This window comes from Cervus elaphus, chromosome 27, assembly GCF_910594005.1.
Source record: "Cervus elaphus chromosome 27, mCerEla1.1, whole genome shotgun sequence".
Classification (NCBI taxonomy): domain Eukaryota; kingdom Metazoa; phylum Chordata; class Mammalia; order Artiodactyla; family Cervidae; genus Cervus; species Cervus elaphus.
In genome coordinates this window covers 36,768,107-36,784,663 of record NC_057841.1, presented here as the reverse complement: position 1 = coordinate 36,784,663, position 16,557 = coordinate 36,768,107, and the positions used below count along the sequence as shown (strand labels likewise).

The following is a 16,557-nucleotide window of genomic DNA, read 5'->3' as shown; positions in this document are numbered from 1 at the left end:
TGTGGCAGTTCTTACAAGTTTCTATGTATTAGTCTACCTAGAAAGCAAAACACTTACTTGTGGCCTAAGCCGATGCTCTTTCACATAGATGGAGAAAGAAAGATGAATGATAGCTTGGAAGACATGTTTGATCGGACGACACATGAAGAATATAAGTCCTGTTTGGCAGAGAGCTTCCCCCAGGTAGCAGATGAAGAGAAGGAATTGTCAACTACTACAAAAAAAACAAACAGTAAGGCAATTTTCTTTCAAATTATGTTTTTTTTCCATTACACTGATTTTAGTAAAGTAAGTTATCAGTCTTATTAACAGAGGCCTAATGAGGTATCTTAACAATTAAAACTTGATGTTTATTGAATAAATTTTTTTTCAGTTTTTTTTTAAAGATAATTTCAGAGTAATAGAAGAGTTACCAAAAATAGTTCAGAGGGTTATGCCTCAATGAAAAGAAGATATTTGAATGGCCAGTAAGCACATGAAAAGCTGGTCAACACTCTTGAACATCAGGGATGGTGACAATACTTCACACCCACAGAAATGGTTGGAAAGGTGGATAACATGTATCTCTAGCAAGGGTGAAGAGCAGCTGGAACTCTCGCATTGCTAATGGAGTAGAAAATTGGTTATACTTTGGAAACCAGTTCAGCAGGGGGCTTTTTAAACAGCTTTATTGAGGTCAGTCAGTTTTTTGTAAAGTTAAGCATATACCTGTGTTGTGACCTAGCAATTCCACTGTTCGGTGTATACCCACAAAAAATGAAAACATGTTCATACTACTTCACAACGAAAAGGCGGTAACTACTAGACTCAGCAACATGGATTAGTCTCCAAAATTTGTTGAGCTAGACAAATGCAAAAGATGGAAAAGAATATATGGTATATCATCTCATTGATATGAAGTTCTAAAACAGACATAACTAAGCTACAGTGATAGAAATTAAATGAGTGACTGTAGGGGAGGGAAGAGACATAAGAGAATGTTCTTGTGCGTGAGAGACAACAGAATAGGTAACTTGCATGGACATGTTTAGTATCTTGATTTGCGTAGCAGTTGCACTGGAATATTGGAGAAGGAAATGGCAACCCACTCCAGTATTCTTGCCTAGAAAATCCCATGGACGGAGGAGCCTGGTAGGCTACAGTCCATGAGGTTGCAAAGAGTTGGACACGACTGAGCGACTTCACTTTCACTTTCTACTCTGGAATATACACTAGTCAAAATTCATCTTAGTGCACTTAAACTCAGTATATGTAAATTATGCCTCAATAAAGTAGATGGTTTTAAAGTCTTCAGTGGCTTCCCAGTGCACTTAAAATTCAAACTCCTTCTCTTGGCTCCCAAGGCCCATCATGGTTGGGTACCTGCCCACCCAACACCTAACCCTGCCCCCATCTTTCCCAACACTTCCCTTTTTTGGCTGAATTAATCACACTGTCCTCCTTATACATTGTATAATGTACCAGACTTTTTGCCATTGAGGACCTTTACCTAGAACATTCACCATTCGTACTCTTGTCATGACTGACTTCTCTTTAATCATCAGTTATTACCTGAGATATTCAGGTAGCCTCAGCTGTCTGCTTGCTTAATGTCTATTTCCCTCACTACAGTGTAAATTCCATGAAGACGGCAGACCTGGCCTCCCCAGTTCTACATTAGCACAATGCTCAATAAATTTTCATAATTTGAACAGATGATAGCAATTAGCTATTTGAGTCTAGACAACTTGAAATTCAGGTCCAGGGGCTTTCATTCCTATTCTGTCACCAGTTTTCTAATAAAAATTTTTAAATCTTTTTATTTCCTATTTATCAACTACCTTAAAGTCACATTATAAAAGTCAACAGGACTAATAAGTGAACAGATTAAAACCTGTCTTGTTATTGTCATTTGGTGCCAAATGATAATAGGCATCTAAGTAGTTCTTTTTTTTTTTTTTTTTTTTATTTAGATACTTCTAAAAATATGGAACGCTTCACGAATTTGCGTGTCATCCTTGCGCAGGGGCCATGCTAATCTTCTCTGTATCGTTCCAATTTTAGTATATGTGCTGCCGAAGCGAGCACTAAGTAGTTCTTTAAAGTCTAAAATATTTTTATGGTTATGATTTTTATCTCTTCAGTAATTCTGAGGTGAGATAATCAGCACTCTTCTTATTAGGCAGATGAAAAAGAAAGGAAAGAATTCATTACAGAGAACTTAAACTAATTGCCTAGGGCCTAGAGTATGAAATCCAATAAAAATAGATGTTTTGGCATATGTCTTTTTTTTCCCCACAGAAAAACCAAATTACTTTTCAGTAAGTTCTACAATAAGTTTGTGGTATGCTTGTTTTGTTTATAGCTCCTGGTGATAAACAAGATAAAGTCAAACAGAAAGCATTTGTGGAGCCATATTTTAAAGGTGATGATAGGTATGTTGGCCTTGGTTAATACCAGCAATATGATTGGAAGTACAACAGAACTATCTTTGTCAGAGCATCTCTGAACTGTGAAAATTGCTACTTTGGTTAAAATAGAATGCCCCTTCCGACCATAACAAAACTGGAACTCAGGTATAAAAAATGACAAATTTTTAAAATAAGGAAGTTTTTTTTTTTACCATCACACCCTTTTTTGGATGGTGGTGACAGTTATTTTTTCTGCTTTATTATAACATACTTCATTCTTATCCTATTTTATTGTGAACTGTATTTGAACTTCAGGAATTTGTTGAATACTGTAACTTGGGCTTCCCTGGTGACTCAGCTAGTAAAGAATCCGCCTGCAGTATGGGAGACCTGGGTTCGATTCCTGGTTGGGAAGATCCCCTGGAGAAGGGAATGTCTACCCACTCCAGAATTCTGGCCTGGAGAATTCCATGGACTGTATAGTCCATGGGGTCGCAAAGAGCTGGACACGACTAAGACTAAGTGACTTTCACTCACTAACTAGGTGGCAAACCTTAGGTTTGTGCTTCAGAATTATTTTAGGAGAATTTTTAAATCTTAAAAAAAATTTAAACAGAAACAGATGAGATTTTGAGCAAAGGACATGACTAAATTCTGTATAAACTTAGGAGTCCATAAACTGTTTGAAAGAAAGTATAGTTGTAGCAATATTGTTTTATCTCTTCTTTCTTAGTCTTCCTTTTTAAGTTCACTGTTGATCCATAATTGAGAGTTGTTGGATTTATGCACAGTAAGGACCTCGAACCTTACACATTTTGAAATAGAGCATTTAAAGCTTTCCTTTGAAGAACAGCACTGCCACCTATCAAAATACCTCAAAAGAGTAGATCTGATACCCACAAGTCATTTTAAAATATCTTTTTTTTTTTTTAGTCAGACTGTTTAAATTCACTGGGGTTATTTTCTATTACAAACAAATGATGATGTTATGTAAGTCTTCACTTACTTCTAAGTTTTGAGTCTTCTATATTGGGCTTCTTAAAGCAGGACACAAGTATATTAATAAAGATTCCTGATTGCTTTTTCTGACCAAAGTACTGCATACCTCATTAATCTGTAATACCTCAGTAACTTTGACCCTTCCTAGGTTTCCAGTGGTTCATAGTAGGATCTGATCCATTTAAAGCGAAAGTGTTAGTCACTCAGTCCATCTCTTTGCAGCCCCATGGACTGTAGCCCACTAGGCTCCTCTGTCCATGGAATTCTCCATGGCAGTAGTACTGGAGTGGGTAGCCATTCCCTTCTCTGGGGGATCTTTCAGACCCAGGGATCAAACCTGGGTCCCCTGTGCTGCAGGCGGATTGTTTACCATCTGAGCCACCCAAGCACAAATGATAGTTGTGTCTAATATTTTGAAGAATTTAAGGTGGTGGACAGAAGCAACAAAAGAAATTGTTAGAGAAAATAGCAAATTACATGCAGACAAATGAATCTGTTCTTTGGGGAGAAGCAGGTTAGCCCTGATATATGGTTTCATAGTACTAGAAACTGAGTCAACAGAGGCAGTAGTCTCTTTCAGTTATGTTATTGAATACCAGTTACTGAGTTTAATAATACAGCATTCCTTTTTAATTAGGTTGTTTTATAGTTTACCACACAACCTAATAACTAATTTCAGCCAGCCAGAGGCAAAAATAGGAAGTAATAGTTATCTTTTTCAGTTAGAGAAAAGTATCTGTAAAAATATCTGATATGTAGTAGGCACTTAATATTTTAGTGAAGAGAGATGAAGAAATGCTTTTGTCTCTCACATACTGAAGAAGCATTTCAAATAAAATGAATGAATGGGGATTATTTTTCCTCTGGATGCTCACGTTTGCTAATTTAAAATGTAAACCAAAGGTCTCTATAGTAACATTAATTTATTTTTCCCCCAGAGAGACTGAATTACAAAATTTTCCTCATATTGAGGTTGTTCGGAAGAAAGAAGAGAGAAGAAAATTACTTGGACACACATGTAAGGAATGTGAAATTGTAAGTACAAATGTAAACACTGTCATTTGGGGTTTTTTTGAAGTTATGACTTCATATGCATGATTTAAAAATCATAGATATAAACCATATTTGTATCTAGAAACAAGTTTGAGCCAAGAATAACAGAATAATACATAGAGTATACAGACTGGCTGGGACCTGAGAGATATAGATAGATGAAAAGGAAAGCCCTCCATTTCTCTTAGATTCTCTTTAAGTGAATGTGGAGCCTCAGTACTAGTTCTTACTTCCAGCTTAAGACATTTATGCCATTTGTTTTTTCTATATTTATTTGTATTTCTTTTAATTTTTTCCCCTTGTGTTATATTATAGTGGAGACTTTAATACATATACTATTGGGGAAAATTTTGATATTTCAGTCAGAAACTTTGCTGTAATATTTTTTACTTAAACATCAGCACTCAGGAAATGAGGTATACTCATGATTGTTTTTTCTAAATAACCAGTATAACCATAAGCTCTTTTTTTTTCCCCTAAACATTTTCCTTTCTAAAAATAGAATGAACAGATTCTACTCCATCCTTAGAACCCACCTGCATTTTCCTTTTTTATTTTGGGTGTCTTGGACTAGATGTGTATCTTGAAGTAGATTGCACTAATTGTTCTGTTACTAAAGAGTCCTAGGAGGTTCTGTGTTTTTCTGAAACTTGCTGTTTTTGTTTCTTCCCTTGCTGTCCTTTAGCTGTTGGATACTTGTTTCCAGCAATGTATTTATTTCCCCCTTAAATTTTCTTTTTAAAAATTATAGCTAGAAAATCCCATGGACAGAGGAGGCTGGTGGGCTGCAGTCCGTAGGGTCACACAGAGTCGCACACGACTGAAGTGACTTTGAGTGCATGCACACACACACACACACACACACACACACAAGCACATTAAAGTTATGTGTGAATAGGTTACAGTGCAGGTAAGCATTTGGTGAGACGTGCTCTCATAAACTAACAGTGAGAGTGTACACTGAGATCACTAATTTGGAAAGCAGTTTGGAGATAACAAGCAAACCCTCAATGTATCATGAGTTTTCATAATACAAATTGAATATATCATGTGATCTATACTAACTGAACCTCCAGTTTTTAGTTATAACTGGAACTGAAATTACCAATTAGAAAAAACTCTTTCACTGGAAACAGTTTACTTTCCTTCTCAGAAATCATTTTTTTGTGCTGTTATCCAGTTTCTGAAAACATTGTTTCATGTGTTTTATTCCATTTTTTTTTTTAGTTTTTTAAGATAGAGTATAAATCTGTTCCCTGTTATTCCTTCATGACCAAGAGTGAAAGTGCCAGTCACATGTATCTAAATACTATCTATCTACTTACAGTTCTGAACTATTTCCTATTTCATATTCCCTGTGAAATATTCAGTGAACATGCAGCACATGTATGGCTGTGTAATAGTCACCTCAAATTTCACATCATAAAGCGAGCATACACTTTCTACCTCCTGTTCTCAGCCCTTACCTCTGAGCCTTCTATATGTCCATTCTCCTAGTTGTTTAAACCAGAGATCTTTTAGGTATCTTCTTTCATCTCTCATATCTCAGTAATGGATCTGTCAGCAAATGCTATTGATTGTATGTTGAACACAGCAATAAATAGTCTCTTCTTCTGAATGATCTTCTTAGAATAAAAGTTAAATCATGTCAGTCTTCTGCCCAGAATCCTTAAATGTCGTCTTCTCTAAGAAATGAAATCAAAGCCCTTATCAAGGACAACAAACTCACACCCCATTTCCTGACTTCATCTTCTAGCACTCTTCCACCTGCCCGCTGTGTTACAGCCACCCTCACCTATTGTTGTTTTGTCTGTGTGAAAGAAAAATATATTAAAAACCCTCACTTCAAAAAAAAAATTCTGATCCTAAGTCTGCCACTTTCAATAGGTGATACCTTTGGTAAAATATCACTTTGATTTTCAGTTCCTCAAGTGTAAAACAGAATTAGCTGGATTGTGTGATCCAGTCATCTGTGTTTTATCAAACTTTACACCATTGCTTTGTTTTCTTTGGATCTAGAGCTTGAAGACCTGTATAGTTTTCACATACAAGTTTTATCTTTCTTTGCATGAAGTTTAGGTTCTTTATGGTCACAGTTGCAAAAAATAATATGCTTTTGATCCTAATTGATAGATCTAGTTTAAAGGGGCAAAGTCTTGAAGCCTACAACCTTCAAAGCTAAACTTTTATTTTAAAAAATTGTAGTGAAAGGAAAATTACTTCAAAACACACGCTATATCCAAATAACAGTTGAGAAATATGCTGTTCAGAGCACAGGTCTTGGCTTTTTTGTTACTGGTCTGAGAGAAATTAATAGTTTGTATGTATGTAAATCTGCTATACCACTGAGCACACTCACTGTAAAGTTCAGCTGGCTTTTTTTTTTAATTGTGATACTATTGATGAAGGAAACAGCATGTTTCCTGACACTGTTATACGAGCCCTCTTCTTTGTGGAGCAAACATTTCACAGACCACTAATTATTATCAGTAATTTATAGGTAGTAATTTACTGGTAGGTGGTATAACTTACTAATATTATCCATAAGAATTCATTTTCCTTAGCTTGCTGAATAATAATTAGTAGTTTTTTTAGCTTCTGGTTTTTAATCAATAAGCATAACACTACATTTATTATTCCTCAGTGGAAAACCTAACCAGTTTTATTATCAGTATTATGCAGATTTTCCAGCAGAAGAAAGAGAAAAGAAGTTGGCTTCCTGCTCAAGACACCGATTTCGCTACATTCCACCCAACACACCAGAGAATTTCTGGGAAGTTGGTTTTCCTTCTACTCAGACTTGTATGGAAAGAGGTGAGAGTATAGCTTATGACATTTTGGAACTCTTTAAAAAAATACTGTGTATAACATATATATACCCAAGTCTAAACATTAAACTTTTTCTTCATGGTTCTTTACCTTCTGCTATAAGTTGAGAGCCAGTTCTGTGGCACAGATACAGTTTCCTAAAGATAAAAGGTTTACGTTTAACTCTTCAAATAACTTCATTGGAATCATTGTTTACAAGCATGTTAATGAACTGTGTATGTGTTAACCTGCTTTTTTTATCATTCAAATTTTGGAAAGTAATTTCTCTTCTGTCTAGTCATTGAAATGACTTTTAATAAAGTAACTTTACAAAAGTTGCCAAATTTATATTGTTGAAAAGCATCTTTTTTTTTTTAAGAGGCTGCTGTGAATTTGGATGTTAAAACTTCACTTAATCAAGAATGCTAGTTATTTATAAACCATATTTGAGTAAAAAAGACTTTTGTTTGGAAAACTGTTAGCATGCAACTCACTCCTTCAAATACAGTGCTTACATTTAATAGAACTGAAGAACATAGGCAGCTTTAAAGTTCCAAATTTTTTAGCCATAAGAAACTTTTCCAAAAGATGCAAAGTCTATTATAGCTGTTACCATACTTCCACTCTCCCTTTTAGCAGGTCCTCTTTGACGTGATGTCTCTGCTTGCTCATCAGATAGAATTAGTCTGGATATAGCCTGTGTTTGCACCCCTGATATGGTCTCAGGGTATGGCAGACACAGTCTTTCCTGAAAACTACATCTCAGGGTTTGGCAGACACAGTCTTTCCTGAAAACTACACCCTTAGGAGAATCAAATAGTCTGAAGAGTATAGGGACCATGTCATCTCATCGAATAGCTACTGAAAAAAAGTCTTCTTGATAAGCACCAAAATTTATCCTTATAATCGAAAGATCATGTTTAATACTTGTCCCCATTTGCACCCAATGGGAGGTAGAATAGGAAAGTGCCTAAGAGCCCCAGTTCTGGAGTGAGATGTTGGCAGAGTCCCCACTCACTTCCTTCCCAGCTCTAGAAACTTGAGCAAGTTATCGGACTTCCCTGGGTATCCATAAGCTCAGCTGTGAAATAGGCGTAGTGGAAGCTACTGCAGAGGACTGTGAGTTATCCCAGACAATGTTGTATACAGCACATTTGATAAATGTCTGCATTTATTTTTAGTACAAATGAGAAAACTGATGCTAAGTAGTAAAATCATTCATCATCACAAGCAGCTAATAGAAAAATCATGTGAACTTAAAAGGCATGACATGAGACAGATGTTGACTGGATATATGCTAAAATATGTATGTTGCAAATATAGTCTTCTGAATTTGTGATTTATTTTTAAGGTTACATTAAAGAAGACCTTGATCCTTGTCCTCGTCCAAAAAGACGGCAGCCTTACAATGCAATGTTTTCTCCAAAAGGCAAAGAGCAGAAGACATAAATGTTGAAGCAAAAACAGAAGAGAGGACAATTTTCTTTTTAGTTATTTATAGTTAAAGTTGGTGTTAAACGTTGATTTTTTTTGATCTTCTGTAAACTGGTTTATAAATCATTTTTCTATTGAAAGTGTTTTTAAATGGCATTTACTCATCACACAGACAACTATTTAAAAATGTGGATAAGTTTATGTTGTATTTTCTTGTTTTTGCACCTTGTAAATAACGAGGTGCTTTTATTTTGCACTCTAAATTAAGAGTTGTATATTACTTTATTTGGTAATACCTAATTACAATTTTGAAAATACAATAGCTATAGTCTGATTTGTTTCCTCTCTTCTTTTTACTCCATCTTCCCTTGCTATTCACATTCAGCAGTGACTTCATGTTAACATTACAGATTTTTATTCTCCTATGTAGATCATTCTCATGCCCAACTTTCAAGTCTTTTTAAAAATGCTAAATTTTAATACTCCTTTAACTTTTCAGCTTCTTTCGTTCATTAACTTCAAGTACTATTCTGTTGGAGAAGGAACTGGCAACTCATTCCAGTATTCTTGCCTGGAGAATCCCATGGACAGAAGAGCCTGGTGGGCTATAGTCTATAGGGTTGCAAAGAGTCAGACACGACTAAAGAGATTTAGCATGCACACACACAGTATTCTGTAGTGAATTCCTTTCAAAGTGACTACAAATAACTTTCTTTCCTTTGCCATGTATTATAGATTAACATCTTCTGATCATAATATTCCAGCCTCATCTTCCTCATTGGTCAGGGTTTTCATGTGAATTAAATGACATCAGTTTTATGTTTTCACAGGATTAGAAATCACTTATATTTAGTATCTACTTATATGTTAGACCCTCTTTGTACATTGTTTGGCTCTGAATGTGATCTTAGTTCTTTTTTTAAACAGCTCTATTATAGCTTCTATTCAGCACTTCTCTTCTCTTCCCTTCTCAGATTATTTATCCTGTGTTTGATTTTTGTTCTCTGCTGGCAATCAACTAATCTCTCCCAATAATAGCCATTCACTGGTCACCTACTATGTGCCAGGAACTGTGCTACACTTTTCATATATATTTTTTTTTAATCTTCAACTAATCTTGTGAATTTATGAATCAACTTAATACTAAGCTATAGAAAAAAATCGACCCCAAAATCAGATTAAATAACAAATGACTAGTTTTTTTTTTCTAATGTTGAAAAGTTTGGAGATCAGTGGTCCAAAGCTGGTCTGTGCCCTCATGGTGGACCCAGATTTCTTCTAGCTTTCTGCTCTTTCATACTATATATGTGGCCTCCATTCTTTTATTAGTTATGCCACCTCTAGCATCATGTCCATGTTCTAGGCAGGTAGAAGAGAAAAGAAAAAAAGCACACATCATTTGTTTTTGTCCCTCTTTAGAAAGTTTTCCAGAAGGCCCTTCCCAGTGATTCGGCTGCCTCTAATAACAGGTGAAGTTAGAGCTCAGGGTTGCCTGATTCAAGAATCAGCTTGTTTAGTGTAGTGCTTCTGACAGGCAGGAGTCAGAAACACCCGAATTGGAACAGGGCACCACAGGATGAGCAGTTATAGCTGTATACGTCTAGTGATTTGGTTTTTTTAAAGGGAGCATAAGCAGGGACAATAGGAGATTGTCTACTTGATAGTGACTTGACAGCATTCCAACCCCTTAAGCAGCATTTTTCATTTTTCCTCAATTACTCTGTGAGATTGGGTAAGCTGAGGTCTCTTATCTGCCGCTGATCAGCTCTCTTTAAATGAAGTAATAGACACTTTTTAAAAACACTTGTCACATTTAAATGGAGAAGTACAGTTTGGTATTTAATATGTATGAAAAGCCTGTCTTCATTTGTAAAGCATCATACATGTTAAACTGTATTTTCATACAAACATGTGTCACTGTTTGTATGTAGTTACATAGTTTCAAGTTACCTGTGAGCTTTTCAAAGTTGAAGACCTGTGATTTAAATGTTTGAAAACATGCAAAACCTCTGTTAGCACTTAACATTAGATTAACACTTTTCTTGCCTGTGACAGGCATTCTGATTAAACCATTTGAAACCTAAGGTTGTCAGAGGTAGTAGTCTGAATGAGTTAATCATGGTACCCAGATACATACAGAAGATAATAACATGCTACCTAGAGAAAAGAACAAGTGAAGCAGAGGAATATTCCTAACACCTTTCATGTAGTGAAAAATTTCCCCAAATCCAACTGGAAAGGCAGCTGTTAGTAGGCTTAACGTATTAGGAACTCAATTTAAATTGCATCTAGCTTATGTATTTAAAAACTTGGAGAACATTCTTAGGCCCTCTAAAACAACTCTGAAAGACTGCAAAGATTTCTCCCTAGGTCATCTTTAATTCATAATGAAATTGCCAAAAAGAAATAGTGTTGCAAAAAGCTATTACATAACACTAGTAGGTTTAGATAGCATCACCGACTCAGTGGACCTGAATTTGAGCAAACTCTGGGAGATGGTGGAGGACAGAGGAGCCTGGCAGTTCATGGGGTTGCAAAGAGACACAGTTTAGTGAATGAACAACACGTTTCTTAAGCATTCATCAAAGCACGTTTATCTTTACGAGGTATAATACATACAAGTATTAGAATCAGGCAAATCTTGACAATTTTTTTTCCCAAAGGGGCAAGTTTTAAAGAACACACCTGTGTATCTTACTCAGTTATTCCTGACACCCTAACAAGCATGAGTTTAATTCTGAAAAATGCCACTTCAGAATAGGCATTTAAAATAAGCTTTACCATTCAGGTGTGTATTATCAGCAAGCCTTGGCAGTTTAAGACATCTCAAAATCTTTCTCTTTGCTGAGTTGATGTTGTTAGAATGGTTCCTTAGAAAACTGAAGTGTCCTTACACTTGGATTCTTTACAATGCACTTAAGGAATTAGTGAAGCAGTTGTCTGCTGTCAAACCAGCAGAGGCCACAAGAGAGCTATTTTTGGAAAATAATCAATGGGAACTAGGGACTGAACACTATTATAGAAGAAAATTTATAGGCTAAATAGGATATAAATTAGAAATTTGGTACAGTAATGAGAGCTCACTTAGCAAAAAGCTTTCGACATAGTTGTTGTTGATTAAACCAATGACAGGCAAATAATTCATGGTCCTGACAAAAAAATAACAAACATGTACTTACTAAGATCATGGCCTCCGGTCCCCTTACTTCATGGCAAATAGATGGAAAAACAGTGGACACTGACAGACTTTATTTGGGGGGGCTCCAAAATCACTGCCCATGGTGACTGCAGCCATGAAATTAAAAGACGCTTGCTCCTTGGAAGAAAAGCTATGACCACCCTAGACAGCATATTAAAAAGCAGAGACATTACCAACAAAGGTCCATTTAGTCAAAGCTTCGTTTTTTCCAGTAGTCATGTATGGATGTGAGAGTTGGACTATAAAGAAAGCTGAGCACTGGAGAATTGATGTTTTGAACTGTGGTGTTGAAGAAGACTCTTAGTCCCTTGGACTGCAAGGAGATCCAACCAGTCCATCCTAAAGGAAATCAGTCCTGAATATTCGTTGGAAGGACAGATGCTGAAAATGAAACTCCAATACTTTGGCCACCTGATGCGAAGAACTGACTCACTGGAAAAGACCCTGATGCTGGGAAAGATTGAAGGCAGGAGAAGGGGATGACAGAGGATGAGATGGTTGGATGGCATCACCGACTCAAGCGACATGAATTTTTAGTAAACTCTGGGAGTTGGTGATGGACAGGGAGGCCTCGCATGCTGCAGTTCCATGGGGTTGCAAAGAGTGGGACGCAACTGAACTGAACTGAACTTACGCACTGGGCATTTATATACAAGAGATATGTGACATCAGTTATTATCCAGTAGAAGACCAGACATCAACATACAAAGATGCCCAAGAGGCCAAAGAAGCTTGGACTGAGTGCCAAAGAAATATTAAGGATAATTAGAACTTGAACCATGCCTTCGGATGAGTTAACCTCAAGAAGAAGAGACAACACAGTCTAAGTTGGGAAATGAACCCAAATGTGGAAATGCTAAAATACTAAGGAGCTCTGGACATAATTTGGTTCTGGCCCCTCATTTTGTAATGAGGAGAGAAAAGCCCAAAGAGAGTGACTTGCAAGGTCCCAACAGCCTGGAGCAACACTAGTCTGGGGCCTCGGTCTGGTGCTCTTTCCCCTTGAAGCATACTGCCCACAGATAAGTTAGAGCCTGAGAGCAGGGCCACGTGGCGTTATTGGCGAGAGAGGCAACAAACTTGCGTTTTAAAGGCAAGTCTTACAGAGTTTGGATTTGAGTCCGTAGTCCTGTGGTTTTCAAACTGTTAATAGCAGATCCCATTATTCAAATTAAATCAGTTTACACAGAATATCAGTAATCAGTATTTTAAATGCACATATTTATGTTAAGCATTCAAATCTGTCCCCTTATAAATCCAATCAGTGTGTGTGTGTGTGTGTGCACCCACGCACACTCAGTCATGTCTGACTGTTTACAACCCTGGACTGTAGCCCTCCAGGCTCTTCTGTCCATGGGATTCTCCAGGCAAGAATACTGGAGTGGTTGCCTCTTCCTAATCCAGGGCATCTTTCTAACCCAGGGATTGAACCCGCATCTTTTGCATCTCCTGCATTGACAGGCAGATTCCTTACCACTGAGCCACTTGGGAAGCCCCAATCACTGAGGCTAGATAAACACAAAATTCTGAGATGAATTATGGACGGCTGGTTACATCAGCCTCAGCATCCATGATATCCTAATCAAATGCTTCTTGTGCCCCAATTCAATTAAATCAGAGTATCTGGGGGTATGGTCTAGGCATCAGTTTTCTGGGTTTTTTTTTTTTAAACCTTCTTAGGTGATTCTAGTGTGCAGCCACATCTGAGAACCACTACCCTAAGTCACTGTTGCAGGCTAGTTACATTGTGTTTGAACTTTAGTGTACATCAGAATCACATGGAAGATTTATTAAATCAGATTGCTCAACCCCAAAGGGAGAAGGGGCCCCAAATTTACATTTTCCTACTGTTCCCAGATGATACTAAATAACCACAAGTACCTAATTATGAAAGTCACCCAGATACTTAATAGAGATTCTTGGGCTCGCTTGTGAGAATTTTAAAATTCTTAGATTACTATGAGTCAAATCTAAGAAATACTGCTTAAGACAACAGCAAAAACTAAATAGCAACATGTTGAACTTTCAAACATCCTCTGACAAAAAGATTGAGTTGGGTAATAATGTGTTCATTTAGATATAATCATCAGGCAGCCGTATACATAAGATGAGTTTGTGTATGGAAAAAGGAGTAATCACGCACATTACTGCTACTGTTTGGTGTCCGGCTGGAAGGACTGAAGCTGAAGCTCTAGTACTTTGGCCACCTGATGCACAGAATTGACTCTAGAAAAGACCATGATGCTGGGAAAGATGGAAGGCAGGAGGAGAAGGGGATGACAGAGGGTGAGATGGTTGGATGGCATCACGGACTCGATGGACATGAGTTTGCACAAGCTCCAGGAGATGGTGAAGGACGGGAAGACTGGCATGGTGCAGTCCATGGGGTCACAGAGAGTCAGACACGACTGGGCAACTGAACTACAACAACAAATTTAGTAATCTGCCAAGGAATCGGGCTTCCCAGGTGGCCCTAGTGGTAAAGAACCCGCCTGCCAATGCAGGAGACATAAGAGACGTGGGTTCGATCCCTGGGTTGGGAAGATCCCCTGGAGAAAGCAATGGCAACCCACTCCAGTATTCTTGCCTGGAGAACCCCATGGACAGGAGCCTGGTGGGCTACGGTCCACAGGGTCACAAAGAGTCGGACACAAATGAAGAGACTTAGCATGCACACCAAGGAAGAAGACCATCTGGACCAAGAACATGGCAGTAGGAATGGAGAAGAAATTTAAGCCACCACTTACTGATTGTTACCAGAATTTGGCAGCTGAGGGAGGATATGAAGATGAATATGACAGTTTCTCAGTGAGCTGATAATTAACTCAGTGGTAACCAGGGACATAACATAGAATCAATAGATTCTAGGGCAATAGAATCAATTGGATGGGGTCTCCCACTGGAAATGGGAAGAGACCCTAGTTTTACGTCATTTATATTGTAAAACACTTAGATGCATCTCTAATTCTAAAGCAAAGTTTTACATATTAGAGGATCCAGCAACAGTTCATGAACATTTGCCCAACAAAAGGAATTTATTAAATCATAGCCCAGATTAACGTATAGGGCAGCAACAGCTGGCCTCGAGTTCCCTTCTAAGGTATTTCCCTCTCAAATGTCACTCTCCACTCAAATTCAAGGATGCCTATTATCCAGCTGAAGATATGTCCAAGAGACATTTTTTTCTTTAGTATTTATCCTTCTATTATTTATTGACTCAGATAATCACTCATTCACGCTGACTCTGGGCCCTTTCAGTTTTATTTAACGTTTCCGAAGGTTGGTAAGAACTAATAAGAGATGAAACTCAGACGAACCTCAGGTCATATTGGGCTGCACTCCACGGGCCTACAAGCCTTGTAGTTGCCCAGCCTCGAGACTGAAGGAAGAGCCCCAAGACAGGGAGAGAGACAGTGATTTACTGGATAGGGGATCCTACCTGTCTGAGACAAGGGGTCACCCTACCGTGGATGACAGATGACAGGCAGGCCATGGCAACAATCTTCTCCACTCAGAGGAGGAGGCTACTGTTTATAGGTGGGACTGACCTCAGGTTGGCTCATCAGTTACCAGGGAAACCAGCAACTGGGGCGGGTCCCTCCCAGCCCCTCAGGTGAACCACCATTACAAAGGTAGCTGTTTTCCTTTAATAAACTAGCAATTGGAGCTGTTCTGGCCCGAGGACTAGAATCACTAGCTGGGGCAGAGGACAAGCTTGTTCCTGTAAGCAGGGACTGGTTGATCAGGGAATGTACAAAGAGCAAGAGAACAACCATCTTGAGTGGCCTGACCATTACCCTCCATCCCACATACCCTGCATGACCCTTACAGTTTTGATTAACCCTCTTCTGAGATATCCCTCCGTGGAGTCAATACATAGTTGTGCCCTGCAACCAAATACTGCAAAGGCAATAAGACAGCATAAGCTCTCGAGTATCAAGAATCTAAGAAAGAGGACAAACTGCAGAGCCCCGTGGCTTGTCAGGTCACTTTTCAAGGAGTTCCAGAATACAGAATCTCACTCTGGTTCCAGCAGTCAAACTCAGTTTCACAGTGAGGCCACCACTGTTGCTCATTCCACGGATAGATTCCCTCTGCTCAGACTAGGGATAAAATTTAAGATTTCATTTCAGGGACGGTCATGACCAGTAAACAGAACACCGGCAGTCTCAGCATTCTGAGATTATACCACCTCTGCAACCAAGTCCTGGCCTGCAGACCCGTACAGCTCAGCTGCCCTTAGTCCGAAGGCTGGAGAGGTGGTGTGACAACCAGCCACAGGTTAATATGGTACAGCGGTGCCTTTCTCCCAAAGGGCACCTAGATTATTTTAGCACTCTTACGTGGGGCCGAGTAGAAGACAGGTGAAATCTGTAAGTCCCTTTCTAATCTTCTTCCTCTGGGGCAACAAACATAAAGCACCCAGACTTACCTGCCAATCCCAAGGCCACTTGATAACATGTTCCCCTGGTGGGTAGGCCTACGGCGAGGACAAAGGTAAGATACTGTCCTGACCAACAGCTGGCAACAGTCCTTCAGTGGTCAACGGGTGATCTCCGCTTGTGTTGACAAGTTGCTTCTGGGTTAATGCAGTGGAGGCTCTTGCTCCTGGGACATGTCTCGTGTTGAGAGCCGGGTTCCTGTCTCATCATTAAGTAATCAGTAAGCAGCCCA

The 16,557-nt window shown here is 38.4% G+C and overlaps 1 protein-coding gene and 1 non-coding gene across 5 annotated transcripts in view; one reads left to right on the top strand and one right to left on the bottom strand.

Moving 5' to 3' along the window:
- RBBP8 (RB binding protein 8, endonuclease) overlaps window positions 1-9,004 on the top strand; it is an 80,135-nt gene extending 71,131 nt beyond the window's left edge. For 3 of the 4 annotated variants that reach the window (XM_043889299.1, XM_043889296.1, XM_043889298.1), the window contains 5 exons: window positions 89-232; window positions 2,345-2,414; window positions 4,328-4,424; window positions 7,115-7,256; window positions 8,602-9,004. In XM_043889299.1, coding sequence (XP_043745234.1) covers window positions 89-232; window positions 2,345-2,414; window positions 4,328-4,424; window positions 7,115-7,256; window positions 8,602-8,699 — 551 coding nt within the window. In that variant the 3' untranslated portion in view covers window positions 8,700-9,004. The remainder of the gene's footprint in view (window positions 1-88; window positions 233-2,344; window positions 2,415-4,327; window positions 4,425-7,114; window positions 7,257-8,601) is intronic. The other variant, XM_043889300.1, reaches the window with a different exon arrangement.
- Window positions 1,961-2,067, bottom strand: LOC122685119. Its single transcript, XR_006338284.1, has one exon. It is a non-coding gene; the product is annotated as a U6 spliceosomal RNA (small nuclear RNA).
- Window positions 9,005-16,557: the final 7,553 nt, after the last annotated feature.